At 40.4% G+C, this 18,982-nt stretch overlaps 1 protein-coding gene across 5 annotated transcripts in view; it reads left to right on the forward strand.

Annotated features, from left to right (window-relative positions):
• The first annotated feature begins 3,309 nt into the window (after positions 1-3,309).
• OPA1 (OPA1 mitochondrial dynamin like GTPase) overlaps positions 3,310-18,982 on the forward strand; it is a 96,627-nt gene continuing 80,954 nt past the window's right edge. For 4 of the 5 annotated variants that reach the window (XM_037040014.1, XM_037040033.1, XM_037040026.1 and 1 more), the window contains exons 1-3: positions 3,310-3,552; positions 16,750-17,071; positions 17,734-17,830. In XM_037040014.1, coding sequence (XP_036895909.1) covers positions 3,521-3,552; positions 16,750-17,071; positions 17,734-17,830 — 451 coding nt within the window. In that variant the 5' untranslated portion in view covers positions 3,310-3,520. The remainder of the gene's footprint in view (positions 3,553-16,749; positions 17,072-17,733; positions 17,831-18,982) is intronic. The other variant, XM_037040039.1, reaches the window with a different exon arrangement.

Raw genomic sequence — 18,982 nt, forward strand, 5'->3', positions numbered from 1 at the left:
ATGCAAACTGAACTAACAAGTAAAATAGAGACAGACTCATAGATAGAGAGCAGGCTGACAGCTATTGAGGGGAGGTTAGGGGCGGAGGGACTGATCAAAAAGGAAAAAGGACTCATGGACAAGGACAACAGTGTGGTGATTGCAGTGGGGGGGGGGGGTGAGTATAAAGGGGCTAAATGGAAATGGAAAAAATACAATAAAAAAGACAAAAAATAAAATAAAATTGAGCTTTTGTACAGAAAAGTCAGATTTGATACTCAGAAATCCAGTAACATCTCAATGTCTCTTCTGAAAATTTCTAATCTATTTAGAAAACATAAGTGCTGATAATCATCTTGTTCCTTTCTTTTTACATTCCAGCTGTAACCTTGTTCTCCCGAGTGAAAGTCTTGATGGTGAATGAACGATCAGAGGACCAATGAGAGTAGCAAGGAATATACACCTACATGTATATACACGTGCACAAATACAGATAATGTGTATAAACATACATATTTATATAAAGAGTAATCAATAAACAAAGGTTTTTTGTCATTTTCTAGAAAGAACATGTTCTATATTACCAGAAAAAGAAAAGTATATACATGTGTATGTATGTATATGTACACACACATATATATACTATTTGCGTATAAAAAGACACACACATATACAGTCAGAGGCAATATACATGTGAGTGGAGATTCTCGGAGTTAGAGACTCTCTCTCTCTCTCTCTCTCTCTCTATATATATATATATATCTGTGTGTGTGTGTGTAGTCTGTATATATGTTTCTATGTGTATGTGTGTGTATGTATATAGTCAGTGTGTATATATATTCTATGCATATATATATATATATATACATATATAAAATATCTGACTCTCCACATCAGCACCCACAGTGACGAAAGGAGAATACGGGACCCAAGCTTTGTGCTGGCCACACCCAAAGCTGTCTTCTCCTCAATCTCTGTGTTACTGGACCTTTGACCTTAGTGACCCCTTCTTCCTGAAACATGCTCATCTTCTGCTCCTCGCTCTTACACTAAGACTGCCTTTCTGTCAGATGCATTTTATTTTTTCTTGTATTATTTTTACAAGAAACATCATACATTTTGAAATTTATATAATCAAAGCTTTCAAACACATGTAAAGTGAACAGAGAAGCATAATGAACCCCCAATGTACCTACCACCCTCCAGCTTCCACAATTACCAGGATTTTGGCACTCTTGTTTCATCCAATCTCCACCTACTTTGACCCTCCCACTCATTGTTCTTTTTAGATTTATATACATCTGTATTTATCTGAAATTTGAAATGCACAAATCTTAGTTGTACATTTTGACAAACGGGTGCATTCATGTAACTCAGATTCTTGTCATAAACATTTCACTTCCCTAGAAAGTTCTCCAAAGTTCCATTCCCACTCCCAACACTCACTTTCTCTGTTCTAGAGGGTTGCATGAATGGAATCAGGTGGAAGGCCCTCTTTTGAGTCCAGCATGTCTGTTAGACTCCTGCACGTGGCTACATGCATTAGCAGTTCATTCCTGTTTGTTGTACTACCTTGTATACATTTATTTATCTGTGTTCTTGTTAATGAACATATTCGGTTTGGACTGTTGTGAGTAAAATTGCTATGAACACTTTTGTACAGTCTTTTTAAAAAACATGGTTTTTATTTCTCAGATAAATTCCTAAGAGTGAACTTGCTGGACCAAAAAGGAGGTACATATTTAGTTTTGTAAGAAATGCCAAATATTTTTTAGTGGTTTCACTATTTTACACCTCTCCCCACCCCAGCAGTGTCTGAGAGCTCTGGTTGCCCGACACCCTCACCAAAGTTAGTATTATCAGGTGTTTGTTGTTGTTGTTGTTACGTTTTAGCAGTTGTAGTAGAGATGCAGTGGTACCTCACCATAGTTTTAATACATATTTCCCTGATGACTAATGACATTGACATTTTGCTTACATGTTCTTTGGCTATACACACAGATATACATACATAAATACAAGTATATCTTTGTACAGTGTTTGAATTTTTTGTTAATTTTTCATTGGGTTGTGTCAGTCTATTTGGGCTGCTATATCAAAATGTCATAAAATGCGTAGCTTATAAGGAAAAGAAATTTATTTCTGACAGTTCTGGAGGCTGGAAGATCCAAGATCAAGGTGCCAGCAGGGTCTCGTTCTGGTTTGAAGAGATGTGAGCAAGGAGAGAGGACTAAGGCCAAATATATACTTCTCGTTACAAATCACAATATTACACAGCACTGCACTAGGGTGCACCAACTTGCGACACTTTCCTGGGTCAGGCATGTAAGATGAATAACACACGTGTGTTTGTTGACTAACACCATCTTAAATTGAATTCTTTCCACATCACACAATTTACTTACCTAGTTGTGTTCTTTACTTCTGAAAAAAACCAAAAAGCTCTTTTTGTTGTTGTTGTTTTGGAAACATCTGACCCTCTTGGTCTTTCATTTTTTTTCACTTTTGATATAAAATAAGTAGTGGTTCCCCTTCCTCAGATTTTACTGAAGACTTGAGGAAGAAATGGGAGGTCCTGGAGAAGACCTGCGTGTCCGAGGGACAGAACCACCACCTGCTCCTCGTTTCACCTCTTTTTCTTTTTCTTTTCTTCTCTTTTTGTGTGTAGGCTTGATGTTGTCAGACCTGATATTTTAAGAAAAGCCAGAATTTTTCTACTGTAAAATTCCTTGGTTTTTAAATGTTGACAGCAAGTCCAACATTATTTTTAAAGTAGGTCAACACAAGCCAAACAAAATGGGTCTGCAGGCCGAATTTGGATCGATGGTGGCAGTTTGATTACTAATATCCTGCCCCTTTTCCTCATATGATACCACATATTAGAGATTATTCCTTATTAGGACAAAGGGGCCCAACTCAAAGGCTCTTTGACTAGTGAGAATGTAACTTATTTAATTGGCTCTTATCTATGGACATTTATGTTGTGAAATTAATTAAACAAAGGGACCAATACAGACGGTTCTATTACTGTCCTCATTTTGTACTCTCTAGGATCCTTCATGCTCCCTCAGTAACTAATTTTCTTGAATGGGTATCACCCACTGAGAATTTATAAATTAGGATTCCCAGCCCCTAGCTCCATCAGTCCGTGCATGCCCACCTCTCAACCTCTCCCTTCCTCACTCCTTTAGTTTGCGAGCCTCAGAATTTCAACCCGGAAACATACATGGCAGAGTGGATTGGGGGAGGGAAAATAGACTGGTCAAGGCTCTGGGCGCATGCGCTAGTCTCCCCGGCCCTTTTGTACTGCTCCCCTAGAAAGGGTGAGGTGGCCGTTTGCCTGACGGACCGAGTACGGGTGCCGGGAGGGCTCTCGCGGAAGTCCATGCGCCATTGGGAGGGTTGCTGCGGCTTCCCTGTGTCCTTGTTACCCAGGGACTTTTCTTGGGTCATTCTTAGAGCGGGAGTCGGACTGGGACTGACACTGAGCTCCTGCGCGGCCGTCTCAGCGCCTGTGTGACCTCCTCGCTGGAGAGGGGAGATGTGGCGTCTACGCCGGGCCACCGTGGCCTGGTAAGTGCAGGCTCTGACCTGGCCCCGTTATTTCTAGGGCTCTGAAAAACTAGTTTGCCCCATCATTACTAACATAATGTGCAAATAGCTCTTAGTACAGACGGAGGGCGGCTGGAGGATTCTGGAGTAGTTTTGAGGACCCGCAGTGACAGGAGCCCTGACTGGGCTTACCTGAGGTGCCAGCTCCAGTACTGGCCTTGTCCTTGTCCCCATGCCACTCGAAGATTCTGGGCGCCTTTCAGTCTTGGCCTGTCTATTGTCCCTGCCCTTTTACCCTTCTGACCTCCCTGTTATCTCTGTCTCCGGTTGCTTCTTGTTTTTACCCTCTCCCTCCCCGGTCTCTGGTTCTATCCTTGTGTCATCCTTTCCGCGTCTCTTAACTCTTCGATCTCCACACCGGGCGTACATTGCTCCTGCAGGTACTTTTGCTCTTCTCCCGGCGTGAGGGAGACCCTGCCTCTTTCCCTGGTCCTCTGAGTCAACCGGGATTTTGGAGTCAGATCTGGAGCAGTGATGCATACGATGTCAGAGGCGGTGATCAGATATACCTTCTTAATAGCAGCTCCCCGCCCCCCCCCCAACCCCCTCGCGGAGTCTAGGGGAGGAGACTTGGTTTTGGATGCGCGGTAGTAAATGTGGCACCACCTTTTTAATCACTGTTTTCCAGGCCTAGTTTAATCCTAAGTAGGAAATCATAGAAGTCTTTTCATTTCTGTGGATTACTGTGTGCATTTTAGTGAGATTAAGATGACAGAATAACTATCCTTAGGTACCTTCAGGGTTAACTCATTTCAGGCATTTGATAATAAGCAATATACACCAAGCAAGACTGAAAAAACTTGGTTTTCCTGAATTAACCTCTAAACAGCTGTCTTGAATTTTTTCCAGAATGTTTTAAATGGTAAAGGTAGTTTATAATATTTATAAGGAATAGAACCCATTTATTTTGTGAAGCTTAACTTGAGTTTAAATTCAGAACTGGGTGGCATACAATAGTTATCGGTTTTGTCAACTAGAATAATTAAGTTATTCCTAATCAGAAACTTTAATTTCTAAGTAAATCCACTGCCCTCACTACTGAAGTTATTTACAGCTTCTTTATTTCAACTCAGTATTTACTGGGGAAATATATCTAATTTTCTTTAAGTAAAAAAAGAAAAGTCTTTGCAGAAAAATAGCATACTTTGTTGGAGCAATTGAGATATGTAAAAGAAACTTTAAACTTGAATGTAAAAACAAAGTGATAAATAACATATTTATTCAATTGGATGCTGTTGGGCTAAACTGTGTCTAAAGTTACTATGGAGTCCATAGAGTTGTAGTTTTAAAATGTTATCTTATGTGGATAGCACAGTTTAGCTCCCTGCAGAAGGAGAGATGCAGAAAGTCAAAACCCCCAAACTCAGGGATTTTTCTTTTGCTGCAGTTCTCTGCATGTTGTACAGAAGTACATTTACTTTCCCGTTCTTTAGCACATGGGACTATAAACATTTTTTACATATATATCTAAATGCATGCTGATAGACATGTAAGAAGAACAACGACCAACATTTATTTAGGTGCAATAAATATTTTTGTAAAATTGTTGAAAAACAACTACATATTAGGGAATGATGTATGGGTTAAAAGAGATGATAGAGGAGAGAGAATAGACGATTTCAGGAGGGAAACCTTATGTTGGTTAATGTTTGATTTTTAGTTTGGCTCAGAGAAGTCTGTTCAGAATCCTTTTTCTTCAGGACTGTGAAAGTGTTGGCTCCATTTTTCTCTAGCATCATTTGTTACTAATACAGACTCTTAGGACAGTCTGATTTTTGTATTTCAAGGTATCGTGTTTTTCCCTTCATGGAAGCTTCTAGGATCTTGGCCTTATCTTAAAATTATCAAGGCTTTGTCGAGGTAGGGGTCTCTCCCTCTTTGCCACTCTCTACCCCCTCCCACCCCTACTCATCTGGCCTAGCACTCAGTGGGCCTTTCTGTTAAAAAGATTCTTCGTTCTGGGAGATTTTCCTTTTCTTAGTTTTTTCCTTTTCCTTTTGTTTTTTGTCTTTTTAAACAACTATTATGTGAATGTTGTTTTATTTAGATTGATCCTGTATGTAGTCCACGATTTCCAAAACGTGATCTGTACTCACTGTCTGTTAAAGAAGTGTGCACGTGCCACAACATGGGTATCTGCACACCTTAAATATTATAAATGCACCTCTGTACTAATTACTTTATTTACATTGTACATCTACCCTAATGTAATCTGAAAGGACAAGATACAAAAAAAAAATTCTATCTATAAGCTTCGGTATTTTCCTCCTGGATCCCAGTAGATCATTTCGTAAATGCCATGACCATGTGCCACACACACCGCAGTTTGGGTACCACTTCCACAAGTCACTTGGCTTTTCCCTCATGGTTTTTACTTTTTTATATGTATATTCTAAGTTCTGGCGAATTGTCTGGTATTGCTGATTGATAGATAGATATCTCACTACAGCTTTAATTTCCATGAACTGTTTAATATTTAGTAAACTCTTAAGAGATGGGTAATTCTGTAAATGTTGTATTGTTCTCCAGTTGCTATTTTTAATAACAACCTGCTTCTATTTTATATCTACAATATCTTAAGGAAGCCACCTGAGAATGTTAATTGGAATTTTGTATCTTCGCTCTTCTCAAGATTAATAATCTTGTTTATCTTGGTCCTCATCTTAAGAACTGCTGGTTTTCTGTAGGAACCTAGTTATATAACTATATTTAAACATGACAGATTAATAATGATTGATACAGGTGCCTGTGTGGGTTACCCCTGAATGAAAAGGTTGATTTAGCAAGCTGATTTAGAAAACTCTTTTAGGTGTGTGATGTGTCAGCTAGCAGGCTTCATTTTAGAGTTTTTAGGGAGTGGGCAGCCTATCGGATCTCGTTATAAATGCCTGTATTGTTGGGGCCTACTCTGGGAGGAATCCCGTCTCCCTCCCCCCCACCCCATTGCCACACGAACTGGGGAGCCTTAGTTCCTCCCTGTCAGATTGCAGAGCCTAGAGGTAAGCCTTGCTGTTAACACCCAAACACACTGGAGTTGGGTGGAGGGTGACCAAACCACCTTTCCCCAGCTGGTGCTTTTGGTGAATCTCAGTTTCTCCTCTTTTCATTCTCTTACCTGTATTTCAGAAGGACCCTATTGAGAAAAATAGTCTGTCCTGTGTGAGCATTGATCTTTTAGGTCATTATGAATTGGAAACTCTAGGAGTAATTCTCGAGGCTGCCTTATGTACTAGGATTTTGTTTTGCATCAATTATCTCTTTCAGGAGACTAATCACATGATGTTTTACATGTAGTTCCTGACTTGAGTACCTTACACTCTGTTGTTGTCCCTACCCACAGCTATTGCTGCCACCATTGTGGAAATGGGAGTTTTAGGGGCTTGGAAATAAATGATGAAGAAAGTACAGCAAGCTGTTGAACAAAGTCATTACATTCAATGTTGTTGCATGATAACTTTGATGAGGTGCCATGGGAACTTCACTTTTGTTTACATCTATTAGCCTATGGTGAAACTGGTTTCATTATATCAATTTTAGTTTCAGGTTGCAGAACCAGAACCTATTGATGACATTAAAGGAGGATTCACTGTAATGAAAAACAAAAGCAACTTAGGGATATTACCATTCAACCCTGGAGTTAATCTGTTTGGTTATATATTTGGATTAACACTTTTCTTTTTTTATTTTTAAAGATTTTATTTATTTACTTTTAGACAGAGGGGAAGGGACGGAGAAAGAGAGGGAGAGAAACATCAGTGTGGTTGCCTCTCATGTGCCCCCAACTGGGGACCCAGCAGCAACCCAGGCGTGTGCCCTGGCTGGGGATTGAACCAGTGACCCTTTGGTTTTCAGGCCGGTATTCAATCTACTAAGTCACACTAGCCGGGATGGATTAACACTTTTCTAAAGTGTTAAAATAATTTCTAAAAATGCCAAAAAATTCTGTGAGGGTTAAAGAGCTGTTCATTTATACATTAGTGGAGCTTAGTGCAATTAATGTTGAAATGACATTTATCGAGCACTTTTTCTGTGGTCATTGCTATGTTCTTTTAAAAAATTGCCATTTAATTACCCCAATGGCATTTTTTCATTAAGCAGATTTATTGAGTGCCTACTATGTGTGAGGCATTGGGCTAGGCTTTAGAAACATAATGGTAAGCAAAACTGGCAGGACCCTGGCCATATGGAGATTACAGTTTAAAGGTACAGACCAATATTAATTCAATAATTATACTATCATGTAATACAGATTTTATGAGCACTGAAGAAAAAGGATACAGGGAACCAAGAACTGTAGCAGGGAGACTTGAATGACAGTGAAGGTTCAGGGACAGGAGGAATGCTTGAGGTGAAACCAGTTCTTACAGCAGATAACAGGAGTAATAGGAGGTAAGTAGGTAGAGTTTGCCCACGAACAGTGGACATTAAGGCTCTGACCGGGGAAAGAGTATGACACTAACAGGGAACTATATGAACACCTGCCTGGAGGTGAGAGGGAGGGAGACTAGGACCAGACCATAGAGGGTTTTGTAGACCAGGAGGTTAGATGTTGTTGTAAATGCTGGGGGTTGGGGAGGGGGGGTTAAAAGATTTTTGCAGGTGAGTGAGAGTGATAGATGGACATTTCAGAAGGGTACTCTGGTTGTGCTGTGGAGAACACCTTCATACAGACCCTTGTAGCCACCCACGTAAGAAATGATGGAGATGGGAGAAGTGGGAGATTGGAGATCTCTGTTGTAGTAGGAGTAGCGGAACTTGAGGGTGAGGGAAGTATCAAGAGTGGTCCTCAGGTTAGTGGCTTATGTAACTGGATAGGTGCTTATCCCATTTTCTGAGATAATGAGTAATGGAAGAAAGTAGAGTTTGGGGGGAAGGAGAAGGAGAAATATTAAGGGTTTGGATATCTTGAATTTGAGTTATATTTTTATATCTAAGTAGTAATGTTGAGTAATCAATTGAACAGCAGGTCCTGGAACTTAACTATTTATATTAGACATAAATTTGAGAAATATGGGTATATAGATGGCACTTGAGGACATAGGTGAAAATAAGATTGCCTACAAAGAATGTATACAGTGAGCCCTGGCTGGCGTAGCTCAGTGGATTGAGTGCAGGCTGTGAACCAAAGGGTTGCCATTCAATTCCCAGTCAGGGCACATGCCTGGGTTGTGGGCCAGGTCCCCAGTGGGGGCCATGTGAGAGGCAACCACACATTGATGTTTCTCTCCCTCTCTCCTTCCCTTCCCCTCTCTCTAAAAATTAAAAGAAATAAAGTATTTTTTAAAATGTATACAGTGAGAAGAGAAGTGGGTTTAGACCTAAGCCTTAATAAACTCCTAACATTCAAAAGGTAGTAGGGGAGGAGGCAAGTGAAAAGTGATGCCCAGTAAGGTAAGAATAAAACTAGAGACTGCCAGGAAAGGGACAGTGCCAACACCGAGGGGGTGCCGACATTGTCAGATATTGCCGAGAGACTTAAACTGAGGATTGAAAAACCAAATGTCCCTTGGAAAGCTTTTGGTGCACTTTGCCTGTGCCATTTCTCCGCAATGATGCAAATTAAAGTTAGGTTGAGTTGCCTTTTAATGACTAGCTAGGGAAAGGAAATGGGTCATTTTTTCTCTTTTCTCCTTTAAGGTGAGAGGCTTGACTTGCGATTCCTTAAGAGACAGGAGAAAGGGAATTCAAAACAGGTCTTCCCTGGGAGGAGCACTTGCCGGATCATCTTACCGTGGTGGTAGGGAGGGGGGGACTAAAGGATATGTGTAGCCAGGCTAGGTGAACCGCATGTTGCCTTTTGATGGCTTCCGTTTCTCCATGAAGTAGGGAGAAAGATCATCTACTGAGTTGGAGGAAGGATGGGGAGATGTGGGAGGTTGGAGGCAGAGGAGATGTGAGAAACAGGCCTAGAGAGAGTAGAAGGATGTATGGAAGGAGAAATGAGTAGAACTGTCAGGTAGTCTTGCGGGCCTGGGTGAGATGTCTGTTGAGTAGGGAGAAAAGTGATCATGAGGATCGTCCAGGGTTTTTATATGTTGTCTGTTAAGTCCGAGGGCAAGGGAACCTGGCATATTTGCACAAGAGTTATTGAAACTATAAACTGGGGAATTTAAGGTAGATTAAGTGGATAAATAGATAAGATAGAAACTAATAGGTAAGAAGATACAGTGTCAGTGACTCCTTGTCCCATAGAGTCAGAGGTGGTTTTAGTGATAGGGAGTTATGGTCTGAGAGTAAGATACTCAAATTAGTGATTACTGACTGTCTGATAGAGCTATTGTTTCTTTTTAACAGATGGGAGAACTGTAATAGCATAATCCATAAAATATACTTAAAAAAGAAAAACTGAGGCTTGAATAAATTCATAATTTGCCTTTTATTGCCCAACTAGTAAGCAGTGAAGCTGTGATTAGAACCAAAGTTTATTCAATTCAAAATATTTAAGTGGATATAGGAATAGAGTTGAAAGAAATTTGAGCTAAATGTTATGGAACCATGAGGTATTGCCATGGTTGATTATCTCCTGAGTTTTTTTTTATGTCTGTAAATGGTAACTTTAGTTGTCCCAGGTACAACCTCATGGTTATTACTCATTCTTCTTTCCTCTCCTCTGAACGTCTAGCCTGTCAGTCTGATCCACATTTCTTTCCCTTTGCTTTCTCACTGCTGCAGCCTCACTTTAGTTCCTTCTTCACTTTTGTATCTGGGCAACTATGATAAGATCACCTTTTCTCTCCACTTCTGATTTACTTACCTGTCTTCTAATCTGACATTGTGGCTTTGTGATTTTGGGCTAGTATAAGAAAGTGCCATGCACTGGTAGCTTAAGCACGAACGTGTATTTTTCATAGTTCTGGAAGCTAAGAAGTCCAAGATGAAGACAGCAGCAAATTTGGTGTCTGGTGAGGGCCTGCTTCCTGGTTTAGAAGCAGCCATCATCTTACTGTTTCTTTACATGGTGGGGAGAGTCTTGTGTTCTCTGTCCCCTTGGGAAGGGCATCAGTCTCATCATGGAAGCGCTATCCTCAGGACCATAGGACCACGTGAAAACCTAATTACTCCCCACCAAAACCCCACCCCCAACTGTCAGTCACATTGGGGATTAGACTTCAACATATGATTTGGAGGGAGACACAAACATTCAGTCTATAGCACATTGCCTTTAAAATCTTTTAAAATTACTGTTTAATTCATATTCTGCTCAGAAACATTCATTGGCTCCCTGTTGCCTACAGAATAAAGTTGAAACTCAGAGTGATGTTCAGTGGCTCTGTGGTTTGTTCTTAGACCTCCTTTCCAGTTCACCTTCCACAGTATATCTGTTATGCTAGCTCCTTAGGCCTGTGCCATTTTATTGTCTTAGTCCCGTACCCTTCTCTCTGTCTAAAATTTCTTTCCCTATTTTTTGATTCTTCCCACCTAATTAAATTTTACTTTTTCTGGGAAATACTCACTGACCACCTCAACTCCTTGTACCACCTAACTGTCTCTACCCCTTTGACATAGAGGCATTCATTACGTGATTAATTTTAAGGTGTGAATGATTGCTGGGATAGAGCCCATTTTGAAACTAAAATGGGGACTTTGCTTTCTGTATGCTGAGTTTGAGGTCAGGAGGATTTAGTTTCTTGACATAACTTACTTTTTATAAGGTAGGGGAAATTATGATTTATCTTGATCATAATATCTCAAACTCTGAAGTCAGAGTTTTTTCAAACTATAAGAGGAAGCTTATTTAGAAAGTCACAGAAGTGGAAGAAGTGAGTGGTAGAGGAAATGGGCTCAGGAAACAAGTTGCAGAGGCAAAGAGCAAGGGGCCCCTGGGGCTTAGGAGGGCGAGAGGCGAGGAAAGCGCAGCCGGAAGAAGGTGGGGAAAGGTGCAGGCGCGCTCCGCGGAGAGTCGGAGCTTTTGAGAAGCTTACAGAATGTTCACCAAATTCTAAAATGATAGGTATTTCTGTGGCCAGAAATAATTTTTACATGTAGAATTATAAATGAGCAATGTATGTAAACCCTCAATGTGTATTTTCTCCTACTGTTACGTCCTGTTGCCCTCAGGTTTCCTGAGTTGGGGGGTCCTGTAGAGTCTTAAGTCAGAGCGGGGCCTGGTGTCAGTCACCCCAGGCTTCCAGAGCAGGTGGCAGATGCTCCCAAATACCCACAGCCTCTTGGCTGAGGCCACACCTGTTCGTATATCCACTATCTCCTGTACTCGTACTCACTAGTGTCTCCCGTGGGAAGAATTTGGGCAATATTGACAGACTGAATTCGGGTTCCGTCCCTCTTCCACCATTAGTAGTCATTCTTCCTTAGGCAAGACCCTTTAAACAGGCGAATTGGTAAATTAAGGATATTTACCATACCAGGTTTTTCTGAATATTAATGGTAGCATTTGTGAATACATCTAGCATAATACCTAGCATTTAGGTGCCCTTTCCCCCCACCATCTTTCATCACAAATTGTTCATGTTTCTTGATTGTTTTTCTAGAGAAATTGCTAGTCCAGTGTAAGTAAATGAGTTAATATTTTAAAACTGCTAACAACTGGGCCTGCCCCATAAAAAGCACTCTGAGTGTACGTTGAATAGGATAAATGATCAGTCACATGGTTGTTGGTGCTCAGTTTTCATTCTCTGCCAGGAGGAGAAGGGCTTAGATATTAACATGTACATTTATTTTTTAATTTATGTTTTTATTGTATTTTTCCATTACCATTTATTCCCTTATATCTTTTTCTACCTCCATCCACCTCCCAGTAATGTGTACATTTGGGATCTCTTCTTCTTTGGGTGTTTTTTTGTTTGTTTGTTTGTTTAGTCTTGGCTACTTTCATTTTTCTGGGGAGCCAGATGCCTGGGATGTTGATGATTTTTCCTTAATTTTCATCCCTGGGCTGTCTGACCATAGTGAGACATAGATGAGCAAACAAGAACAGCTATTCTGAGCTGCTGGAGTTTTGCACTTGAAAGCAAAAGTTTGGAGGATTTCCAGTAAAGATGGTGGCCTAGGTAAACACAGCTCACCACCTTGCACAACCACATCAAAATGACAACTAAAATATAGAACAGCCATCACTCAGAACCATCATAAATCAAGTTGAATAGAAGTCTGACAACTATGAAATTAGAGAAACCACATCCATCCAGATAGCCAGGAAGTAGGGAGACACGGAATGGACTCATCCCACATCCACATGTGGTGGATAAAAATTCAGGAGGGATGTCTTGAAAGTGAGGATTCTTGCCCCACACCAGTCCCCCCAGCCCAGAGTTCCAGGGCCAGGAAGGCAAGTCCCCATAACTTCTGGCTATAGAAAGCAGTGTGGAATGTACTCAGAAGGAGAAACTTCTGGAGTACGAAGCAGTTCCTCTTAACCCACACACAGACTTCAACTCACTACCTCTGAATTCCAGCACTTGGGTAGCAGCTTGAAAGGTACTATGGCATATAGGGAGAAACTGAAGTGTCTGGCATCAAGGCCAGAGCTGGGGGACAGACCTGGCAGAAGCCATTGTCTCTTCTCTGGGGTCTCCCGCCACAGAGCCACAGAGCCAGCAGGCTGGTGCCATATCAGAGATTCCATCAACCTGTCTAACACTGTTTTCCCCTCCTTGGAGATCCCCAGAGACTCTGTCCCGCCCAGCTTACAGGCACATCCAACTTACAGGCACACCCAAGCTGCTCTTCTATATGAATGGGTAGCCTCAGCTCATGCTTCACAACTTCCTAAATCCTATTAAACAAGCAACAGTCAGGCNGTAGCAGCTTGAAAGGTACTATGGCATATAGGGAGAAACTGAAGTGTCTGGCATCAAGGCCAGAGCTGGGGGACAGACCTGGCAGAAGCCATTGTCTCTTCTCTGGGGTCTCCCGCCACAGAGCCACAGAGCCAGCAGGCTGGTGCCATATCAGAGATTCCATCAACCTGTCTAACACTGTTTTCCCCTCCTTGGAGACCCCCAGAGACTCCGTCCCGCCCAGCTTACAGGCACACCCAACTTACAGGCACACCCAAGCTGCTTTTCTATATGAATGGGTAGCCTCAGCTCATGCTTCACAACTTCCTAAATCCTATTAAATAAGCAACAGTCAGGCTCAGTGAGCCCCAAGCCCCTATACCTTTAGCTAAGTGGCTTCAGGCCCAGCACTAGCAGCAGTCATCCGAGATTCACATGTTGGCTTTGCCTGGGAATCTCCAAGCCCAGCATAAGTAGCAACCATCTCAGATTGCTTTATAGCTCAGGCAGGATCACACCAGACAAAACATAGGATGGGGCTGACTTCAGCCTGCACCACCTGGGAAACCCCAGAGCCTGCATACCCCAAGTGGACAGCTATGGACCACATTGGAGGACCAACAACCTGCCCCCACATACCTCATCCTCCACAGCAGGTGGAGGCTGGTGGAGGCTGGTAATCAGTGGTCATAGCCAGTCCTTGAAGCTGACTAGCCTGGGTAATTCCTCCCATTGATCTGCCAATAGCAATCAAGGCCCAACTGTAAGAGGAGGGTGTACTTAGCCCACCCAAAGGGTGCACCTTGAGTACTCAGTTTGTGTGGGGAGGCTGTGCCACTGGACCCTGTAGGACAGCTACTATGTTAGGCCACACTACTGAGATAAGGAGTCATTGCTTTACCTAATACTTAGAAACAAAACACAGGGAGGCTGCCAAAATGGGGAGACAAAGAAATATGGCTAATATGAAAGAACAGATCAAACTCCAGAAAAAGAACTAAACAAAATGGAAAGAAACTTTTGTATCTGGGAGATACATATAAAGAAACTTTTGTAACTTTTGATATATAATGGTTATTATATATATCAGATGCAGAGTTCAAGACATAGGTCATAAGGAGGCTCAAGAAACTTAGTGAGGACCTCAGCAACATAAAAAAGATCCAGATAGAAGTCAAGGTTGCACTAATTAAAATAAAAAGCAATTTACAGGAAAACAATGGCAAAATGGATGAAGCCCAAAATCAAATCAATAATTTGGAATGTAAACAAGCAAAAAACAATCACACAAAACAGGAAGAAAAATAATCCAAAAAAAAAATTTTAGGCAGCTAATCTAAGCTGCCTCTGAGGCAACTTCAAGACGTCCAACACTCACATCATAATGGTGCCAGAAAGAGAAGAGAAAGAGCAAGAAATTGGAATTTTATTTGAAAAAGTCATGAAAGAAAAACTTCCCTGATTTGGTGAAGGAAATAGACATGCAAGTCCAGGAGGCACAGAGTCCCAAACAGGATGGATGCAAAGAGGCCCACTCCAAGACAACTCATAATTAACATGTCAGAGGTTAAAGATAAAGAGAGAATCTTAAAACCAGTAGGAGAAGAGTAACTGCTGGTAACTAACCAGCAGTTAGTTACCTACAGGGGAATTCCCATAAGACTCAGTGAATTTCTCAAACTTTGCAGGCTAGAGGGATTGGCAAGAAATATTCAAAGTCCAGTGAATTTCTCAAACTTTGCAGGCTAGAGGGATTGGCAAGAAATATTCAAAGTCATGAAAAGCAGGACCTACAGCCAAGATTGCTCTACCCAGCATAGTTATCATTAGGATGGAAGGGCAGATAAAGAGCTTCCCAGATAAGAAACTAAAGGAGTGCATCATCACTAAACCATTATTATATGAAGTATAAAGGGACTTTTTTAAGAAAAAGAAGAATATCAAAACTGTAAACAATACAATGGCAATAAATACATATCTGTTAACGATTGAATGTAAAAACATACTAAGCAAACAAGAAGAACAGAAATAGAACCATGGATACAGAGAGCAGTTTGATATTGGCCAGGTTGGAGGGGGAGAGGTATGGTAGAATACGTGAAGATGCAAGGGAATTAAGAAGTACAAATAGGTAGTTACAGAATAGCCATGGGGACATAAAGTATAGTATAGGAAATGGAGTAGCCAGTGAACCTACACATGACCCATGGACATGAACAATTGTGTGGGAATTGCCTCAGGGAATGTGGGGTGTTGAGTAGAGGGGACAAAGGGGGAAATTTGGGATAACTGTAATAGCATAATCAGTAAAATATAATAAAAAATAAAGCAAAAGTTGGCATGCATTCTGTTTTTGACTTTTACTTATAATGAGTAGCATTAATAAAGTAAGTCCCCACCATATTTGTTTCTGATCGCAGTTCCTTGGATCATAGCCCCCACATGGTAAATTAGAGAAAAGGCTGTGGAGTCCCACTTCCTGAGTTTGAATCCCGCCTTTTACTCTTTATATCACTGTGCACTTAGGCAAGTTATTTACATCTGTGTGCCACCTTTTCCTCTTTTGTGAAATGAGGACAATTCATCATAAGATTATTAGCAGAATTATGTGAGGTAGCACATGCTCCAACAGTGCCTGGCTCATAGCAAATGTGAAAATGTGGTAAAATATTGAATAACCTGTGACCCCTTTCCACTGCTGCCCCCCACCACCACCACAGCGAGCCAGGTAAGCTACATTCGGACTATAAGATACACCCCTCTTTCCTCCCAAATTTGGAAAAAAAGTGTGTCTTACAGTCTGAAAAACATGGTACCATGTTACATGGTACCATGGATTTCTACAAAATCCTAGGCACCTCAAAAAAATTTAATGTAATATAATGTTGCAAGGACAAAAAATCTGCAAGATGAAAAGTAACATGCATAAAAGCTAAATGCAAAGTGTGACCTAGACCAGTAAAAAATTTGCAATAAAGGACATTGTTGGTATTACTAGTCCAATTGGTACAGTTTGTAAAAATGTATACATGGTAGTTTTCCATTAATGTTACCAATTTCTTGATTTTAAGTATGTCAAGTTTTTGTAAGAGGATATCCATGTTGCTGAAAAAAACATACAAGTATTTAGAATAGAGGGGCACGAGCCTGCAACTACACAAGTGTACAGATCAGGAATAAAGTGTGTGTGTGTATGTGTGTGTGTGTGTGTGTGTGTGTAGAGACAAAGAATAATAAAACAAGCCTGTTAATACAAAAATGTTAAAAATAATGTTAATGAATATAAGCTGTTGTATGACGTGGGGATTGGACACATGTACACATGTATGTGTGTTTTCGCTTTTGTATATTGCTCTTTTCGTACCATTTCCTTGTGTTGTTGCTCCGTCTAATCTTTCTCTCGTGCTCATTTTTCTTTCAGTGAGGTCTGCCAGTCCCTAGTGAAACGTAGCTCTGGAGTAAGAGGAAGACTACCACTACAAAAAGTGCATCTGGTTTCGAGAAGTATTTATCATTCACATCATCATCCTACCTTCAAGCCTCAAAGACCCCAACTCAGGACATCTTTTCAGCAGTTTTCTTCTCTGACTAACCATCCTTTACATAAATTGAAACTTTCTCCAATTAAATATGGCTACCAGCCCCACAGGAATTTTTGGCCAGCAAGATTAGCTGCGAGGCTCTTAAAACTTCGGTATCTCATACTGGGATCTGCTGTTGGGGGTGGCTATACAGCCAAAAAGGTGAGCTTAACTTTCCTACTGCTTGTCCAGTTATTCAGCTTGCTTATTTTAAGGTTTTATAGCATTAAGTAATTTTTCTTTAGTGCAGTAAAATATAATTGGATGTTTAAATATTTATTATGTCTCTGCTATGTGCTAGATTATTTTAATGGTGTGAATAGTAATAGGAAAATGCCTTCTTAATCTTAGTTATAATTATCAGAGATAAAGTGGCCTAGTGGAAGGAAGACTGTGCTGGGAGTGAGAACACTTTGGTTTGGTTTTCAGTGTTGCCATTTAGTTGCACAGATAGGACACTTAAGTGGTAGATTTATGCAACCACTTCTTGGCTGAGACTAGAGGCAAAGTGTCCTGACCCCTGGCCTGTTTCCCTTCTATTCCACAGTGTTGTTCAAAGCTATGTCATGAAACCTGTTTGAAATGGTAATATATTTTCAGTTTTTAAACTTTTCATATTCAGTAAAGGAACACTTACATTTTTAAGTGCTCGCTTGTTACTTTGTTTTTAGAAGAATTTAGGCCACTTTGTTTCTGAGACTTTGGAGCATGATGTATCATTCTTAGTAGATTAGCATGTTTTAATTAAATAGCCAAAAATAGTTTTTCTTATATTTTTATATGGCATTCAGAGCATTTAATTGGCATTCTTTCTTATCTTTTAGACTTTTGATCAGTGGAAAGATATGATACCAGACCTTAGTGACTATAAATGGATTGTGCCTGACATTGTTTGGGAGATTGATGAGTATATCGATTTAGGTTTGTATTATCAACATTAAAACGCTTTTTTTTTTTTTTGGTCCTATCTATAGGAAAGAGAACTGGTTGTGTTGAGATAGTTTCCTAACGAACTTGTTGAATGTTCAGTGGTTTCATTTTAATGATAAAAAGAGTAGAATATCAAAGAAAAATTTATGAGAAAAAAGTTTTCACTAATCCATCACTTTAACAAAGCTGCCACTGTTTTTATGGAACATTTTCTTTTAATTGTTCCTATTCTGTGTATGTGGTTAATATTTTAGTTAACTACCTAACACATTTTGTTAGCATTTCCATACTGCCAAGGAACTTCTCAAACATCATTTTCAATGCTGTATGTTACCCAGAACTGATGCGTTATTACCTTCGTAGCTAGCTTTTTCTGAGTGGATACCTTGGTTACCTGTATTTTGGGAAACAACGTTCTTTAAAAGTCTGCTCTTGTCCAGAGTAATTTCTTCCTATTGTCAGCCACTGTCCCCCTTTTCTAATAGGTGAGACAAAGTATTTTGGTAGCTGTGACTGTTGGTAAGCCATGGTGTTCCTTAAAAAAAATTTTGGATGAAATTTTTTCCTCGTTTTTTTTAAACTATCTAATTTCTTTGCTTATGTGTATTCGAGGGTAGAATTAATGACTACATACACTTATTCAGAGCACTTTCTTAAAGGTAAAACTCTGCTGTGTTGACAAAGGTATTTGCAGGAAAAGTACTCCTTCAAATTATTTTTCTAATATTCCAGTACCCTGATGTAGTGGCTAAGAGCCTGCGTTCTGAACCTAGACACCCTGGCCTTGACCCCTGACTCCCCCACTCCTTCCCTATATGCTTGGTCAGCTGCTGACCCTCTGAGCCCTGGTCCTTGTGTGTATGGCGGGGTTGATGGAGGCCATTTTGTAGAGTTGCTCTGAAGATTGTTAATGCATTTAGAGCCCATAGAGTAATTGCTGGCATATATTCTTATTTTGAGAATATTTATGCATTTTGCTCTTCTCCATAGAAAATGAGAAAAGTTCTTCCTAATGCAGAAGACTCTGTGAAGTTGTACTAGACTTGGACAAAATTGTTGAATGTTTTTCAACAAAAATAAATGTGTTGACCATTTTATAAACAAAGCTGGCTAAAGTAAAATAAAAGCTTGCCTTGGGCTCTT

This window comes from Sturnira hondurensis, unplaced genomic scaffold (genome assembly GCF_014824575.4).
Source record: "Sturnira hondurensis isolate 20B ecotype Veracruz unplaced genomic scaffold, ASM1482457v3 Scaffold0000396, whole genome shotgun sequence".
NCBI classification, from domain to species: domain Eukaryota; kingdom Metazoa; phylum Chordata; class Mammalia; order Chiroptera; family Phyllostomidae; genus Sturnira; species Sturnira hondurensis.